This window comes from Polypterus senegalus, chromosome 11 (assembly GCF_016835505.1).
Source record: "Polypterus senegalus isolate Bchr_013 chromosome 11, ASM1683550v1, whole genome shotgun sequence".
Taxonomy (NCBI): domain Eukaryota; kingdom Metazoa; phylum Chordata; class Cladistia; order Polypteriformes; family Polypteridae; genus Polypterus; species Polypterus senegalus.
In genome coordinates, this window is record NC_053164.1 from 150,690,904 (window position 1) to 150,707,443 (window position 16,540).

Genomic DNA, 16,540 nt, shown 5'->3' on the forward strand with positions numbered 1-16,540 from the left:
CAAAATGTAAAATTATAAAATACAAGCAATGAAAACAAAATGCTATCTAGACATGAATGAAGTACCTTGTGGTGTGACAATTTCACTGACACTATAATTTACTTGGGTGACCATACATACTGGTGTGAGGAACAGCCCCAATTTCAATCTGTGCTTCTCTATAAATAACAGTAAAATATCAAAATGTCCCATGTCCCACAGGCTGCCTATGTAGTGAAAGTTTTTCAGTGCCACAAACATTGCTCATGCGAAACAAACATCATATTGACAACAGTGTGCATGAAACTCAAATATGGAATGCTGCTTTATTAACTACTTGTGTTATATTTAACCAGCACATGCAATAAGGAGCAAGAAGCGCACACAAACAGAGCACCACTATTTATTTGTTTATACTTCAGGCACTGTAGGGAATCGTGTTTATTTGTGAAAAAATGTCTTTAACCATTCATTGTTGATGATGAGATAAAACAGACATTAAACCAATGAGGAGCTTTATGTGTGGGCATACATGCCACACAAAAGTGTCCTGGTGTTACACTTTGAAAATCTGCTCACGCTATTATTTACCATCATAGTGCCACATACACCTAATATCCATAATAGTCATTAGCTGTAATAAAGCTTGCCTTTCACTTTTATTTCCTAACATTTGTCATAACTGAATAGCTTTGCAAGTCCCGTTTCATTAAAATGACTACAGCCGGATATGCTGTAATTTTGAAATAAATCAAAAGCTTTCTATTGAGGCTGTGTTAATTAGCACTTATAAATTATCACTGTATATCAATATAGGTGTGTTTGTGCGCAATTGTGTGTCCGAGTATGAATGGTCTCTTGTGATAAACAAGAGTCCTGTTCAGGCTTGTTGTCAGCCTTTTATCCAGTCCTAGTAGGATTCAGTCTGTCCCCACCAACCTGAAATGGACTAAAAAAAGTTCCAGATTCTACCTACTGAACTCAGTCCTTTGAGGGCTACAATACTTACACAGTCCTTGAATGAACCTGACTGTTATGACATGGGTGCATTTCCTAACTTTTTTCCTAATAGCATGTGTCTCTAGTTTACAAATTATTCTGCCTCTTTAATAATGCCCAAAGTAACTATGAGGTTATTAATTTCTTTACATGTGAACACCTCAAATTATAAATAAAGACAATTTGCTTTTTGCCGTTCCATCCACTTCTAACATGATCTGTCCCTTGACCATTTTTTTTTTTTTAACTACAAAAAATATTGAAAAGAACCTTTTTTGGTCCACTTTTGCAATATTCCTTCAACACAGAACAAATAATTACTGAACCTTTTTAACCACATGCTCATAAACAGTAAGGTTAGTAGTGGAGGTATTTGTCCCATATACAGAGGTTTTTGTTTTGTAATTTCTTTTGTAGCTCCTTATTCATCCACTGTAGGGCATACATATTCTATGAAAGAAAGTTTCTGGTGTTTAATGTAATACAATTTTTTAATTATTCTATTGAACTTTGCCTTTAACTAAAATCAGGTGTAAAATCACTATATCCCAAAAGGTTAAATACTTTTACCCCTGAATTCTACCCTCATTATTACATAATTTTAAGTCTATTTCTTTTTTTAATCTTTTTGGCGTTTTAACATTTTTTTAAAAAAGGCAGGCCTGACAAAAAAGCAGCCTGATATTAAATTAATTACAAAAGATCTCCCAAGTTTTCTGTAGGGTGTCTTCATTGAGTAGTATTGACTGTTTTGCAAATCCTCAGCATTATGACCTTTATTCAAGATGATGATTGGTGAAGTGGAAATATCTAGGGTTTCAACATTTCACAGAAAAAAAGTGAGCAACTAAGATCACTTGGTGTGCTGAGTGCTGTGGGTGTGACTGTTTACTACTTGAATATTTGATAGGATTAGAAGTGAGTGAGGCATCTGTGTGCAAAAACCAATGAAGGAGGCATGATTACTGTGCTTTTGTTCATTACTAAAGATCTACAATTTTTTTGGTCTGTTCACTCATAGTGGCGAATGAAACACCACAGATATTGCCCACAAGAAAGTCAAATTATGTGCTGCTTCATGGTGGCAGTTTTAGACCTATTTGTTATGAAAGTGGGCTCATTTAAGAGAGCAGATATTAATCAGGAGTGTGGCTGTTATAAATAAATACTTAAATACAGTGGAACCTCGGTTCACGAACGTCTCGGTACACGTACAAATCGGTTTACGACCAAAAAGTTCGCCAAACTTTTGCCTCGGTTCACGACCACACACTCGGTATACAAACAAACCAGTTTCCCTTTCGGTTTGTACATGTTCAGTGTATCCCTGTGCATTTCCTGTGCAGCGAGCGAGCGAGTGCGACACACACACACACACACACACACACACACGTGCCAGACAGAGGCGCACACACACACACACACACACACAGGCGCGTGAGACAGAGGCACACACACACACACAAGCGCTCCAGGCTCGCAAAAGAGACATACACACACACTAAAGAGAGACAGAGCGAGCGAGAGAGGGAGGGCTGGACGCATAAGGTAGAAAAGGCTTGTTTTTGTTTTCAGTTCTGTGTACAGCGATCGGGTTCATAGCGTGCATTGTGGCAATGTTACTTTTCTTGGTGGTTTATTAAATTACGGATTTTTCAAATGTTAATTTTTTTCCCTGTGCTTACAAAAGTGTTTTTAGCAAGCGGTTCCTAGCACTATAGCGCAAACTATTGCAGTGTTAGTTTTCTCTGTTGTTCAAGGTTTTCTCAGCGTTATTCAATGTTTTTACATTTAGTTTACTATTACGCTGTGCATTCTATGGTATGGTTAACTATATTTGTGCTTAAAAACTAAAAAAATATATATTTACATACAGTTAAATGCGGTCTGAACGGATTAATTGTATTTACATACAATCCTATGGTGGAAATTGCTTCGGTTCATGACCAAATCGGTTTACGACCAGAGTTTTGGAACGAATTATGGTCGTGAACCGAGGTTCCACTGTATAAGTATAATAGGCTGATACACCTAAGCAATTTAAGTCATTTTGAAGAGCACTTGACTCAAGGCTATGACCACAGGTCTTTAGAGGTCATTGAAAATCAGTTTGGCTACTTATATTAGTGGACCTTTCCTGACTATTATAATCTTCTGGCTTACATTAGCCAGTTCATTAGCAACCTAAATTAACCCATTCATAAATTTCACTGACTATATGCAGACAAATAATTTTTTGATCGATTTCTTACCAGAAAACCACTTTTTTTTCCAAGTCACAAGTAGCACTGGCACAGTTTTGAGGGAATGCTTAACATGCCTTTCAATACATTTGATGTATTTTCATGCTCAGATTTCTGGTAAAGTGACATGTTATAATTGCTTTGGATTGTCACGTTGGCTGTGGTGACATTTTCAGCAGTTTTCACTTCAGTAGTCGGTTACACAATGAGGTAATCCATTTTTCTTACAAACATGACTGTTTATGCAGTAAGCAACCAAAGGCTGGAGTGAGAGAAGCATAATAATAGATGAAACTGGAGTGACTGCAGTATGAAAAGCAAGTTCTACTACAATAGATAAAAGTGAAATATATACATTTTTACTAATACATGTAATTTTTGGAGGCACTGGTTGCACCTGACCTTGTGTTTTAAGGTGAAAAAATATTTAATTTTGGTGCACATTAATCTTTCAAACTTTCAGAATCGAACATTTTTTAAACTTACTACATAATACTTTATATTTATTTACTTTAAATCCGATCTGTCCAAGACCATACTCTTTTCAGGTGCCTCTGTAATTATTCAGCGGATTCTGGATTACCTGCTGTTCCACCTAATTTAGTATCATTTGCATGCTTAACCAGCTTGTTACATATATTCGTACCCAGATGGTTTGAACATATTAAAAATCACTCCCTATTTATAACTATCCTTACCAACTCATACACCTCCTAAAGTACACTAGTGCCCCTGTGGCTAAAATGCACCCTGTCATGGTGGTATACTTAGTTACCATATGTTCGAAAATGGAGTTCCAGGGTACCACAAACCTACACACTTTGTAGAAGTTAAATACAGATCTCCCATAATAATACTCTGCTCTTCAATCACTTGAAGCTAGTTACTATATGAGCCTTTATTGAACATTTGTTAATCCCCTTGGGATTAATAAAGTATCTGTCTACTGTATCAATCTATTTGTACCAAACCTTTTTTTCACTCTTGTCAACTTCCCCAGGTGAAGGCAGGTTTCATTTCGAAATTCTATGCGTAATGGTCATAACTGGAACCTGCTTTCGTACATATATACGGCCATAGCCTGCAGCTCGGTCGCCGTGTGAGGCGGTGTTGTGTCCCTCATCATCATGCCGCCCACGTAATTGAGTGCCTGCCCATATAAGGCCATCCATCAGCAGCAGTCCAATAGACACGCTGCTGCTAAATATTCGCGGGTGAAGGACTGTGCTTATGCAAACAAGGATGAGATGGTCAGGGATAGACTGGTGTTTGGCACAAACTCAGCGAAAGTGCAAGAGAAACTTTTAAGTGCCGGGTTTTAGCTAACATTAAATAAAGCTGTGGACATCGCAAGATCGCACGACATAGCACAAGCACAGCTGAGAACCTTCGATGCATGTACTCCGAGCGGCTCACGTGAACTGACTGTGAACGCAGTACACAGAGAACAAGTGAGAGCTCCAAGGAGGGCTGAACATGAAACGCATTACACAATTCAGAAGGCAGCAAAAGAATATGAAGCGAGTGACGCATACAAGCATTTCCATAAGTGCAGCTACTGCGGAAAAAAAGCATGGTGTAAACCCCAAGGTTAAATTAAGTTCATAGAAACGCTGCCGCTGGCGTTTGTCATGCCTACGACGAATACGATATTCGTGAGATACAAGTTTAATGAGAAGACGCATTGCTGGGACTGAGCTAACATTAAATAAAGCCGTGGACATCGCAAGATCGCACAAGATAACGCAAGAACAGCTGAGAACCTTCGATGCATGTACTCCGAGCGGCTCACGTGAACTGACTTTGCCGGACTGGGAAAGGTACACCAGTGCATGCAGTGTGTGATGTCTCAGATAAAGAGGAAGACGAGCTGCTTATTGATGCAGTAGGAAACGAACAACCCTCTGACGCTCAACAAGCCTTTGTACACATATCAATAGGAAAACAAGGTGTAAAGCTTAAGTTTAAATTACGTTCATAGACACGCTGCCGCTAAATATTCGCAGGCAAATCCAGAACTTAATACCGGGAATGCCTGTTAAACATCTTAGATTCACGAGTACCGAATTGGGTAGTGATCACTTCGATCAATGAAACCTGTTCAAAAAACGCATTACACAATTGAGAAGGCAGCAAAAGAATATGAAGCAAGTGACGCATACAAGCATATTCATAAGTGCAGCTACTGCGGAAACAAAGCACAGTGTAAAGCTTAACTTTAAATTAGGTTCATAGACACGCTGCCACTGGCGTTTGTCATGCCTAAGATGAAAACGATATTCGCGAGATACAAGTTTAATGAGAGGACACAGGGTATAAACGAGACTTTTGGTCACTTTGTAAATGGACTTAAAATTGCTGTAACGGAGTTAAAATTACTGGTGAAGGACTGTGCTTATGCAAACGAATAGAAAAGCAAGGTGTAAAGCTTAACTTTAAAATTAGGTTCATAGACATGCTGCCGCTGGCGTTTGTCATGCCTAAGACGAATACGATATTCGCGAGATACAAGTTTAATGAGAGGACGCAGGGTATAAACGAGACTTTTCATCACTTTGTAACGGAGTTAAAATTGCTGGTGAAGGACTGTGCTTATGCAAACGAAGAGAGATGGTCAGGGATGGAATAGTGTTTGGCACAAACTCAGCAAAAGTGTAAGAGAAACTTAAGTGCCAGGTCTGAGCTAACATTAAATAAAGCCGTAGACATCACAAGATCGCACAAGATAGCGCAAGCACAGCTGAGAACCTTCGATGCATGTACTCTGAGCGGCTCACGTGAACTGACTTTGCAGGACTGGGAAAGGTAAACCCGTGCATGCAGTGCGTGATGTCTCAGATAAAGAGGAAGACAAGCTGTTTATTGATGCAATAGGAAAGGAACAGCCCTCTGAATCTGAACAAGCTTTTGTAGACATATCAATAGGAAAGCAAGGTGTAAAGCTTAAGTTTAAATTAAGTTCATGGACACGCTGCCGCTAAATATTTGCAGGCAAATCTACAACTTAATACCGGGAATGCCTGTTAAACATCTTAGATTCACAAGTACCGATTTGGGTAGTGAACACTTCGATCAATGAAACCTGTTATCTTTACAACAGTTGACACACACGGAATATAACTTGAACACAACAAATCCTCCAAATATGAACCTGATTGAATGAAATAATGATAATCAAATTCTTGATGACACCAACACTCAGAACAGTGACAAAACAATTACATTGACAATCATGTTACGTTATTTTTAAAATGTTTCCTTTTCTTTTTCATAACTTCTGTAACATACTACTTCTCCGCAGCGAAGCACGGGTATTTTGCTAGTACTGGAATATTTCTAAATCTTTCTCACCATGAATTGTGTCAATCCTTTTGCTAGCAAATGTCACTCTTTGTCCAAGAGTAAGCAAGCAACAATCAGATGAAATCATTTTAGATTCCACTTCAAGAAAGGTTTGCCAAAACCTAAAGGAAAAAGAGTTAACAAGCTTCAGTGTTTATTAAATTAAAACAAATATTTCAGTGTAATTCTAAACAAATGATAGGCATACAAACTCATTTAATTTCTCTACACAGGATATTGCAGAATTATGTAACAATGTTAATTATTTGAATAGTGGTATAATGTTTTAAACAAATACTTACACAGTTACACTGTCTTTAAGAAGAAGAACTGCATTTTCTGCCTCTTCTGCACGAACCTTAAGCTCCTGAGCCTCAGCTTGAACTCTGACCATTTCACTGTTAAGCAGCTACACCAAATAGCATGGGGAGGGAGAAAAACCATTAACTTTGTTATTCAATTAACGTATCATTAATATTTGTTTCCTGTTTGATTACAAAAGAACATGGTGAAACCATTTAAAATATAAAGGTCATTGAAACTGTATCATAGATTCAATTGAATGTTATGAGTTAATTACTATCATTGCAAATTTAATAGATAACTAACAAATGAATAACTTATTTCAAATTACGATTACTTTTCACTAAAGATAGCTGAACAAGAACTCAAACATGAGATAAATTCACTCTTTACTCAATAAAATATCTGTATTTCCACTACTAAATGGTATTAAAAATATTATATATACAGTATATATAAGGCAAAGCCCTCACTCACTCACTCACTCACTCATCACTAATTCTCCAACTTCCCGTGTAGGTAGAAGGCTGAAATTTGGCAGGCTCATTCCTTACAGCTTACTTACAAAAGTTTGGCATGTTTCATTTCGAAATTCTATGCGTAACGGGCATAACTGGAATGTATTTTTGTCCATATACTGTAGTAGAATGCAGCTTGATAGCCATGGGAGGCGGAATTTCGTTTTAAAATATTTAACCAATCACATTTCAGCCGTCATTTGTTGCCAGGCAGAGAGGCTTTCACAATCTGTTGTGGAGGCACTCTAACACAGAATAAATGTCACTTAACCTGTTGCTTCAACCAATCAGATTTTGAGTTGGTGTCAGTAGGGCCCTCTAGCAGGCGTATGGCAACGTCACCGTATTCAGACCCATTGATTGGATAGAAGCCGATATGAGGAACTCTCCGAGGCCACTTAATGCACCACAAAACGCTCCAGGCGAAAGATCGTCACGTGCACTACGGCCAACTCCATGGCAGGATTCTGGACAATATTATTTGCCAGACACAGACCAGATTTCAAGACCACGAAAACCTGATGTTTGTCACACTCCTCGAGCCCCAGAAGTTTCGGGAATACAAGAAATTGGATGGATGGATTTTATATATATGTCTGGAAGCAGCTGAAGCCCATCCGGGTTCCTATATAAGGGGCCGCCTCCCTTCATTCAGTGGCGGAAGTCGGGTGGAAGAAGGACAGAGCTGGAGAGAGGACTGGAGGCAGCTAGAAAGGCATTTTGTGACTGTGAGGCCTGGACCTTGGGGAATCGGTGCTGGAGGCACTGGGGTGTGCACTGACTAAAACCTGTAAATAGTGTATATAATAAAGGAGTGTGTTGGGTGCAGAAACGATGTCCGCCTGTCTGTGTCCGGGTCCCGTTCCACAGTGGCGTAGCCGGCAGGATGCTCCGTCTGGTACAAGACGGGGACCTGCAGTAAAGAAACATTGTTCTGTGGACGGCCCGGCGCAGCAGCGGACCCCACACACTCGGGGGGCGGTTCACCCCGCGGACCGCCGCCGGTTCGCAGAATGGCCATGTTCCCCGGGTGCGGAGGAAGGAGAACGGGCGTTGCTGGAGTGCAGCAGGCTCCGAGAGTTGCGCTGTCGCGAAGGGACGGCCAGGCCGGCGTTGCGACGCAGAAGACCACACCGAGCCAGGGGCCTCGGAGCGACGGGATCCGGGAGGTAAATGCCCTGCCCTGCGGTAATCGGCCCTTCGGGGTCGAACTTACCTTGTTTTCCACAGGCAGGGACAATCCTGATCCGCGTCCGTGGCTGGAGCACGCCGGACCACAGGCTGTCAGCAGCACGAGGAGGCTGCGAAATTGGAGCCGCTGCAGCTCAAAGAATCGCAGCAGCTGCGAGGCTGCCTGGAGGCATGCCACCGCACCTGGAGACAAGATGGCCGCGGACCAGGAGTCCCACCTGCTGACAAGCACGGGATTGGCCGGTGTGTCTTGTGTGCCCGCCAATGACTGTACTGAGGCGGGACCAAGGAATGTCAGTCTCGTGCCTGGAAGAGACCCGACTGGGCCAGAGGGAGTGGCCCACAGGAGGCAGACGACGAGTGCGACTGATGGACAGGTAAGCCCACCGATGTCTGTCTCCCTGTTCTCACCGGTGGCTCTGCGCAAGCTGGAGGAGTCCCTTCGGCCCGCAGAGTCATCTTTATTACAGGTGCTACGTGCTCTCGCCATCGGGTTGGAGAAGTTGAAGGGGAAGGCGGTCGCGTCATTGGAGACGCTGTGTGGTACGGAGGAATGCCGCGACGCTGGAGCCTTTGGCCGGGAGAGTACGGCGGGGAAGGTGAGTGTTGCCCTCCCCGTACAGCATGAGTGAGGATTCGCCGAAAACGGCCGTGACATTAATAAGAATGACCGGCATCAAGTAGGCAATTCTCCAACAGAGATTGCATGGGCTGGCAGGACAAGGGCTGATGAATGCCCTGGGTCCTAGCGCCCTGCGCTCCAAGCCCACGGCAGTCTCCCGTCGCTCTGCAGGGATGCAGAAGGGGCTGGATTTGAGCTTTCACCATGCTCAGACTCAGACCGTCAGAGTGTCCAAGAGGAAAAGGAGGAACTGAGGGGTGAATGCCGGATCCTCCAATAGGATGGGACGTGACGCTGGGTGCGCGCGTCCAGTGAAGGGCCGTCCTCTGCGGAGGCAGAGGGAAACCCCTGGACAAGTGGAGGAGCCGCCTGTTAAGAGTAATCCCTCCAAGGATGACCGGACGGGCATTGGACATGCGGCGGAGGAGCTGAACAGGCAAGTCGCGGGCTGTCGGTGGGGGAGGATGGAGAGCGCTGCCCGTACAGAGACACATATACATGGTATATATGACAGCAACACTCATAACAGTGACAAAACAATTACATTGACAATCATGTAACGTTATTTTCAAAATGTTTCCTTTTCTTTTTCATTACTTCTTTAACACACTACTTCTACACTGCAAAGAGCGGGTATTTTGCTAGTATAATGTATATATTCTCTCTCTCTCTCTATATTTCCCTGATCATCCTTCAGATGTTTCTGCAGCTTAATTGGAGTCCACCTTGTGGTAAATTCAGTTGATTGGACAGGATTTGGAAAGGCACACACCTGTCTATATAAAAGGTCCCACAGTTGACAGTTCATGTCAGAGCACAAACCAAGCATGAAGTCAAAAGAATTGTCTGTAGACCTCCAAGACTGGATTGTCCCAAGGCACAAATCTGGGGAAGGTTACAGAAATATTTCTGCTGCTTTGATGGTCCCAGTGAGCACAGTGGCCTCCATCATCCGTAAGTGGAAGAAGTTCGAAAACACCAGGACTCTTCCAAGAGCTGGCTGGCCATCTAAACCGAGCGTTCGGGGGAGAAGGGCCTTAGTCAGGGAGGTGACTAAGAACCCGATGGTCACTCTGTCAGAGCTCCAGAGGTCCTCTGTGGAGAGAGGAGAACCTTCCAGAAGGACAACCATCTCTGCAGCAATCCACCAATCAGGTCTGTATGGTAGAGTGGCCAGACGGAAGCCACTCCTTAGTAAAAGGCACATGGCAGCCCACCTGGAGTTCGCCAAAAGGCTCCTGAAGGACTCTCAGACCATGAGAAACAAAATTCTCTGGTCTGATGAGACAAAGATTGAACTCTTTGGTGTGAATGTCAGGCGTCACATTTGGAGGAAACCAGGCACCGTTCATCACCAGGCCAATACCATCCCTACAGTGAAGCATGGTGGTGGCAGCATCATGCTGTGGGGATGTTTTTCAGCGGCAGGAACTGGGAGACTAGTCGGGATAAAGGGAAAGATGACTGCAGCAATGTACAGAGACATCCTGGATGAAAACCTGCTCCAGAGCGCTCTTGACCTCAGACTGGGACGACGGCAAAAAAATGGTGTGTCCTCTTTAACTGAAATCAGCACCTTAGACATTTATATAAGATGTATGGACTTACTACAGATTAAAACAGTGCATTGGTAAAGAATAAGTGGAAAAAAACAAAGCAATATGGAAGCTGTGCAGCTCAGAAGTTAATTATTGTTGTAACACAATAAATTCTAAAAATCATTTATCCCAATATCACTCATAAATACAATCTCAGTCGATATCCAAACGAATAGAGCATAAACAATCTGCACTGCATTTGGCTCCAAGCTTTTCTCCTTGTACTCAAAAAAATAGAATCTACAGCAGTTTTTATTTGTAAAGTGGCCCTAAAGATAAAATTCCCCACAATGCGCCTCACCCATCAAAGAAAGCAAGCAATTGTTGGAATTTTCAGAGCAACCTGTAATACAAAAGTGAGTGTGTGCACAAAGCAGCCTATTTCAAGTTGCTCTACTGTATAATAGCGGCGTTATCAGTTATGATAGCCAGTTCTTTTTCTTTTATGTTCCATTCATTCAATGCCTCTGTCAACAAGTATCAGCCCTCATTTTAAAATGGCTTCCTTTTTGTCGGAGGACTGTCAGGACACATTTTTAAGACTGATTAACGTGACTGTAACAAGTGAGCAACTGAAGATGTGCAATTTGTAGAATTATAGAAAGACACAAGTCTTCCTGCTATATCTTTAATTTCACCTAATTTAGGATTATTTGAAATGTCAAATAGACAAATAAATTTGGCTAACAGTTCAACTGAAGGGTATCTTCAACTCAAGTCAAATCAAGTTGGGGACCATGCAATGGTACAGTGCGTTGCCGCACCCACTACATGGCGAAACAACTTGCAATTCCAATTTCCAAACCCCCAAGCAGACATGCGGTCCAGTCCCACCCTTCGGAAATGACCTTCTATCTGCCGCAGCCAGGTGTTACGTGGGTGACCCCTTGGCCTGGTCCAGCCACCCGGGTTCCGAACAATGAGGATCTTATGAGCTGGATCACCCTCAGGAAAACACGCCACATGGCCATAGTGCCGTAACTGACGCTAGCTCACAATACAGGCAATGTGACTCATTCGGGACTCCATGTGCAACTGGTCATTTGACACAAAGTCAAACCAACGGTACCCAAGGATTTTCTGGAGAGACACAGTACCAAAGGAGTCCAGTCTTCGTCTCAGGTCACTGGATAGCGTTCATGTCTCGCAACCATATAGCAAGACAGGAAGCACCAGGACTCTAAAGACTTGGACCTTTGTCCTTTTGCATAGATATCGGGAGTGACAAAAGCCACACACCCTTTTCCAGCGACCTTATGACCCCCCATGCTCTCACAATTTGTCTACTGATTTCATAGGAAGAGTCATCAGAGACATGAATGTCACTGCCAAGGTAAGTAAATCTCTCAACAAAGGTCAACACTCTCTCCACAAAAAGACACACTGCTGATGGTTTTTATCCAGGACACTCGCAAGCCCAGACACTCAGACTCCTTACTCAGTCTCTCGAGTGCCCCGTTCAGAGCCTCCATTGACTCCGCAAAGATCACAGCATCGTCAAAGTCAAGATCCGTGAATCTTTCTTCACCAAAAGATGTCCCACAGCCGCTGGACCCCACGACCTTGCCCAACACCCAGTCCTTACAAACAATGAACAGAGTAGGAGCAAAAACACACCCCTGACGACCCCCAGAATCAACTGGGAAAAACGCAGAGGTCCTGCCTCCACTCTGCACAGCACTCACAGCACCAGTGTACAGGCCAGCCATGATATCCAGCAACCTCGAGGGGATCCCGCAAGCCCTCAGGATGTCCCACAGGGCAGCTCGATCAACTGAGTTGAACGCTTTGTGAACATTGACAAAGGCTGCAAAGAAACTCTGCCGATATTCGCGTTTGCGCTCCATGAGAACCCTCAGTGCCAGGATGCAGTAGATGGTTCAGCGTAAAACCAGACTGTTCCGATCGCTGGTAGGTGAGCAAGTGATCACGGATCCTATTGAGGACGACCCTAGCAAGGACTTTGCTCGGCACAGAAAGCAGTGTTATCCCCCTGCAGTTTCTGCAAACCAGGCAATCACCCTTCCCTTTCCAGATAGGGATGGCAAGTCCCGTTTTCCATGCAGTTGGGATGATGCCAGTCTCCCAAATGGAAGCAAAGATTGCTCGCAATGCCAGGAGGACAGCCTTACCACCAGCCTGGAGAAGTTCACCCCAGATACCACAGATCCCTGCAGCCTTTCCCCACCATAGCTGGTTCACCACCTGTGCAATCTCAGTGAGACTGGGTGGTTTACAGCTAATTGGAGGATCAGCCTCAAGAACTGTGGACCCAGAGATATACAACGTGGTGATTCATAACACACAAATAGGTTATTGGATTTCAACTGTGCAACAAATTCTCAACAGGGTTTAAGATCAAGACTTTGACTTGGCCATTCCAAAATATTCACCTTTCTGTTTTTGTGGCATTCCAGTCTTACTTTGGCCTCATGCTTAGGGGGTCGTCATCATCAGTTATCCTGTAATATTGTGTGGTATGTGTCCATCCATTATCCCTTCCACTTTGACAAGATTCCTAGTTCCAGCACATGAAAAGCATCCCCATAACATGATGCTACCACCACCACCATATTTCACAATTGGTTTTGAGGGATGGCCTGTTCTAGTAACAGTCTGGGTGCTGTGATGAACTTTCCACTTTCTGATGATGGATCCAACAGTGCTAATGAGACATTCAATCTCTTCAGCATTTTTGTAGTCATTTTCTGCGTTGTGCATTTCAAAGACTTTGTTTCTCACATCAGCAGCATGTTCTTTTGTCTTTATTTTGCAGTAATTGTAGAACAAAGACTTAGGCCTTTACAAAAAGTGCTTTTCATATCCAGAAAGACATAATTAGGTACTACAGTTCTTATGAGTCCTTTATGTTTAATTATGGTCAAATGACTGCCACCTTTGTGTTACCTGTGATTATTTTGTCATTTGTGTAAATGTGGAGCTTTAAATACTTGGGCAAACACTAACTTCAGACTTTTTCTTCATCCGTTAATTATCTACAGAAAATGGCTTACTTTTGACTTTGTAAGTGTATTGTTACAGTACAAGAGTCCATATTAAAAATACTGAATAGATTAATATGTGTACAAATCTTAGGTCATGCAGAAAATAATGATGACTTTCAAGGGGGTTGAATACTTTAACACACCACTGAATTTTTAAGTGTGTAGAGATGTGTGTACATTACAGAGGCTTTTGGTCTTACAGAAAAGCCAACCTATTAAAGGTCCCAAAATCCTTACCAGTTCAGAGATCCATCTCTGGATGGAACAATTTTAAACAAGCAAAGAAAAAAATACTTATTACTATACCAAGCAGACCATAAAAAGTTTTAATCATTGTCAAAATTCTCAGCTATAAAATATTTCAAAACATACTTACCCCATTTTTCACTCTCTCCATTTCTAATTCAGCTACTTTATCTTGAAGGCTATGATGTAGCACGGCTTTGTTATGCTCCTCTGTATTTATTCTCTCTTCAAGCTCAGAAATCTGTAGTTTACAGAATGTGAAACACTAATGTAACCATTTTACATCCAAGCATGTGAAAGTGACATAAAAGCAATGATCACTTGAAATATGAATAACTTAAATAATTAAAATGGATAAGAAACTAAATACAATTCAAAATATGTCTAAAGTTCATTTTTTGATTTAGATTTTCATGTGAGGTACAGTTTGCAAAAGAAGATAAAAAAATTATGTTTAATTAATGTAATCAATACGAAAATAACAGTAAGCATCTTTAGTGTTTTTCCTTAGGTTAAGTTTAATGTCAGTGTTGGGCTGTGTTTCTTCCCTGTACTTTTAGCATGGTCTGATTGTGGCTTTTTTACTCTTAATTCTATACATTTGCTCATGTCCATTAATTGCTTGCTTGTAGCATTGGCGTGAGAAGTTGAGAGAGACAGACACGCACATGCATACAGAGACTATTCTCACAAGAAAAAATTAGCACAGAAATTATTTTTATTTCCCAGAAGACAGTTGTGTTATGACTATAATGCATAACAATGCTAAATGGCAATTACAGATGAAGATATTCTGTGGCTGACAGGAAGTGGGAAAGGGCCCACTAGTTTACTTTACTGCCAAAAACAAAATAGCACACATTAAGTATGTGGCGCTTACGGTTTGTTTTTTTTTTTTTGTTTTTTTTAAGAAATTAAATGTTCATTGGTACAGCCTGTACAATATGATAAAGGCAGAAAACATGCAGCATATATTGGACAATAAACTTAGTAAGTTATTAAGATAAACTGGAGATTTATGAGAACCATATTCTTTTTATAACCCAAGCTAAATTCACATTCTACAAGTCAATAAAAATTCCCATTTGTTGTTACGTGGCAGAAAATTCCTGTAACATCCAAAATGAATTTAGTCCTGGATTTACATTTGGCAATGTTAATTGAATGTAATAAATTTGTTTGGATGGTATTAAGTAGTGATACTTTGGAAATCTAGCATCATTCCTATCTTTATTAATAAAATATTTTGAATTGGTACTCTGAATTACCCTAAGCATATTAACAATGCACTTGGAATCGGTATTGGCTTTTAAAAAATGGCCCTTACTTTCAGAATATAAAGAAAACCTAATGCTAGCAGTAGGCAATATGGAAAAAAGTGTCACGTTACAAGTTAATATACAGTACATCAGTTAGTAGGCTCAAAAAATAAGTAAAAGAGAAAATATATAACTAAGCTGTAGAAGGGTCAGCAATTCTAAATCAATAGTGCCAACCAATTTGCGATACAGGTGCTTACAAAATGGATTCTTGGTTACAGGTCATATAGATAACTACAGTACATGCACTTTATATTACAGAATGTGTCAGCATATTTGTATATTTCAGATTAAAAAAAAAAAAAAACACACACTGTTCAAGACTGTTGGTTCAATAACAAAGACCTATTAATCAATGGCATGTGCGTGCGTAGTTTAATGCTGGGTTGTATGGGGTATGAGACATAGAAAAGTTCTTTCTTAAACCATCTTTTGCCATAAATGTCCTGATGTGTACCTCTAATAACAAAGCTTTGGCTTTACTTTTCCTGATATTGAAGGAGCAACATCGTGTGCATGTGGCTAATTACTTTGTGTGAGTAAAGCAGTATTGCAACCAGTAACAGCAGTCAGAAAGTAAGAAAATAATTAACTGGCCTCATATCTGTTAATAGTAAATAAGTGATTTCACATAATGAAGTAAGTGTACTAGTGAAGTCAGGTTCATAGGTCACAAAGTGTCGAGCATTGGTGCTGGGAAGAAGGTGAGGGTACAGAGCAGATTTAAAAAGGAGGGGAATTCAATCAGGTATTGTATTGATAGTTGTGTTAGGTAAGAGGGAAAAAAAGTGGCGAAGGAACAATTTCTTATGAATACACTTAGGAGTAATGGAAAGTGTTATAGAGATTAAAGGCATTCTTAAATGTTTAGTTTAATGTATAATTTCTGACAAATCTGGTTACTTTGCTTGTCCCAAGTTAGTTCAGCTGTGTTTTACAGGAATGTGAATGTAACCATCCCTTGGTCGAGTCGGAGGCTTCTTTCATTAGGCATAATCAATTTATTTCTAGGGAAAATTATCATGAGAGTTCACCACTGCGGTGTTTGTTCACCTCTGCATTTTCAGTAATTGGTGGTTTGTTGGGCGGCATGGTGGCGCAGTGGTAGTGCTGCGGTCTTGCAGTTAGGAGACCCGGGTTAGCTTCCCGGGTCCTCTCTGCGTGGAGTTTGCATG

The 16,540-nt window shown here is 41.4% G+C and overlaps 1 protein-coding gene across 1 annotated transcript in view; it reads right to left on the minus strand.

The window, feature by feature from the left end:
• The window catches only part of cchcr1 (coiled-coil alpha-helical rod protein 1), a 100,671-nt gene that overhangs the window by 34,894 nt on the left and 49,237 nt on the right, over positions 1-16,540 (minus strand). Inside the window, exons 10-12 of the mRNA XM_039769896.1 lie at positions 14,177-14,287; positions 6,866-6,972; positions 6,573-6,685 (exon numbers count right to left, since the gene is read on the minus strand). Coding sequence (XP_039625830.1) covers positions 6,573-6,685; positions 6,866-6,972; positions 14,177-14,287 — 331 coding nt within the window. The remainder of the gene's footprint in view (positions 1-6,572; positions 6,686-6,865; positions 6,973-14,176; positions 14,288-16,540) is intronic.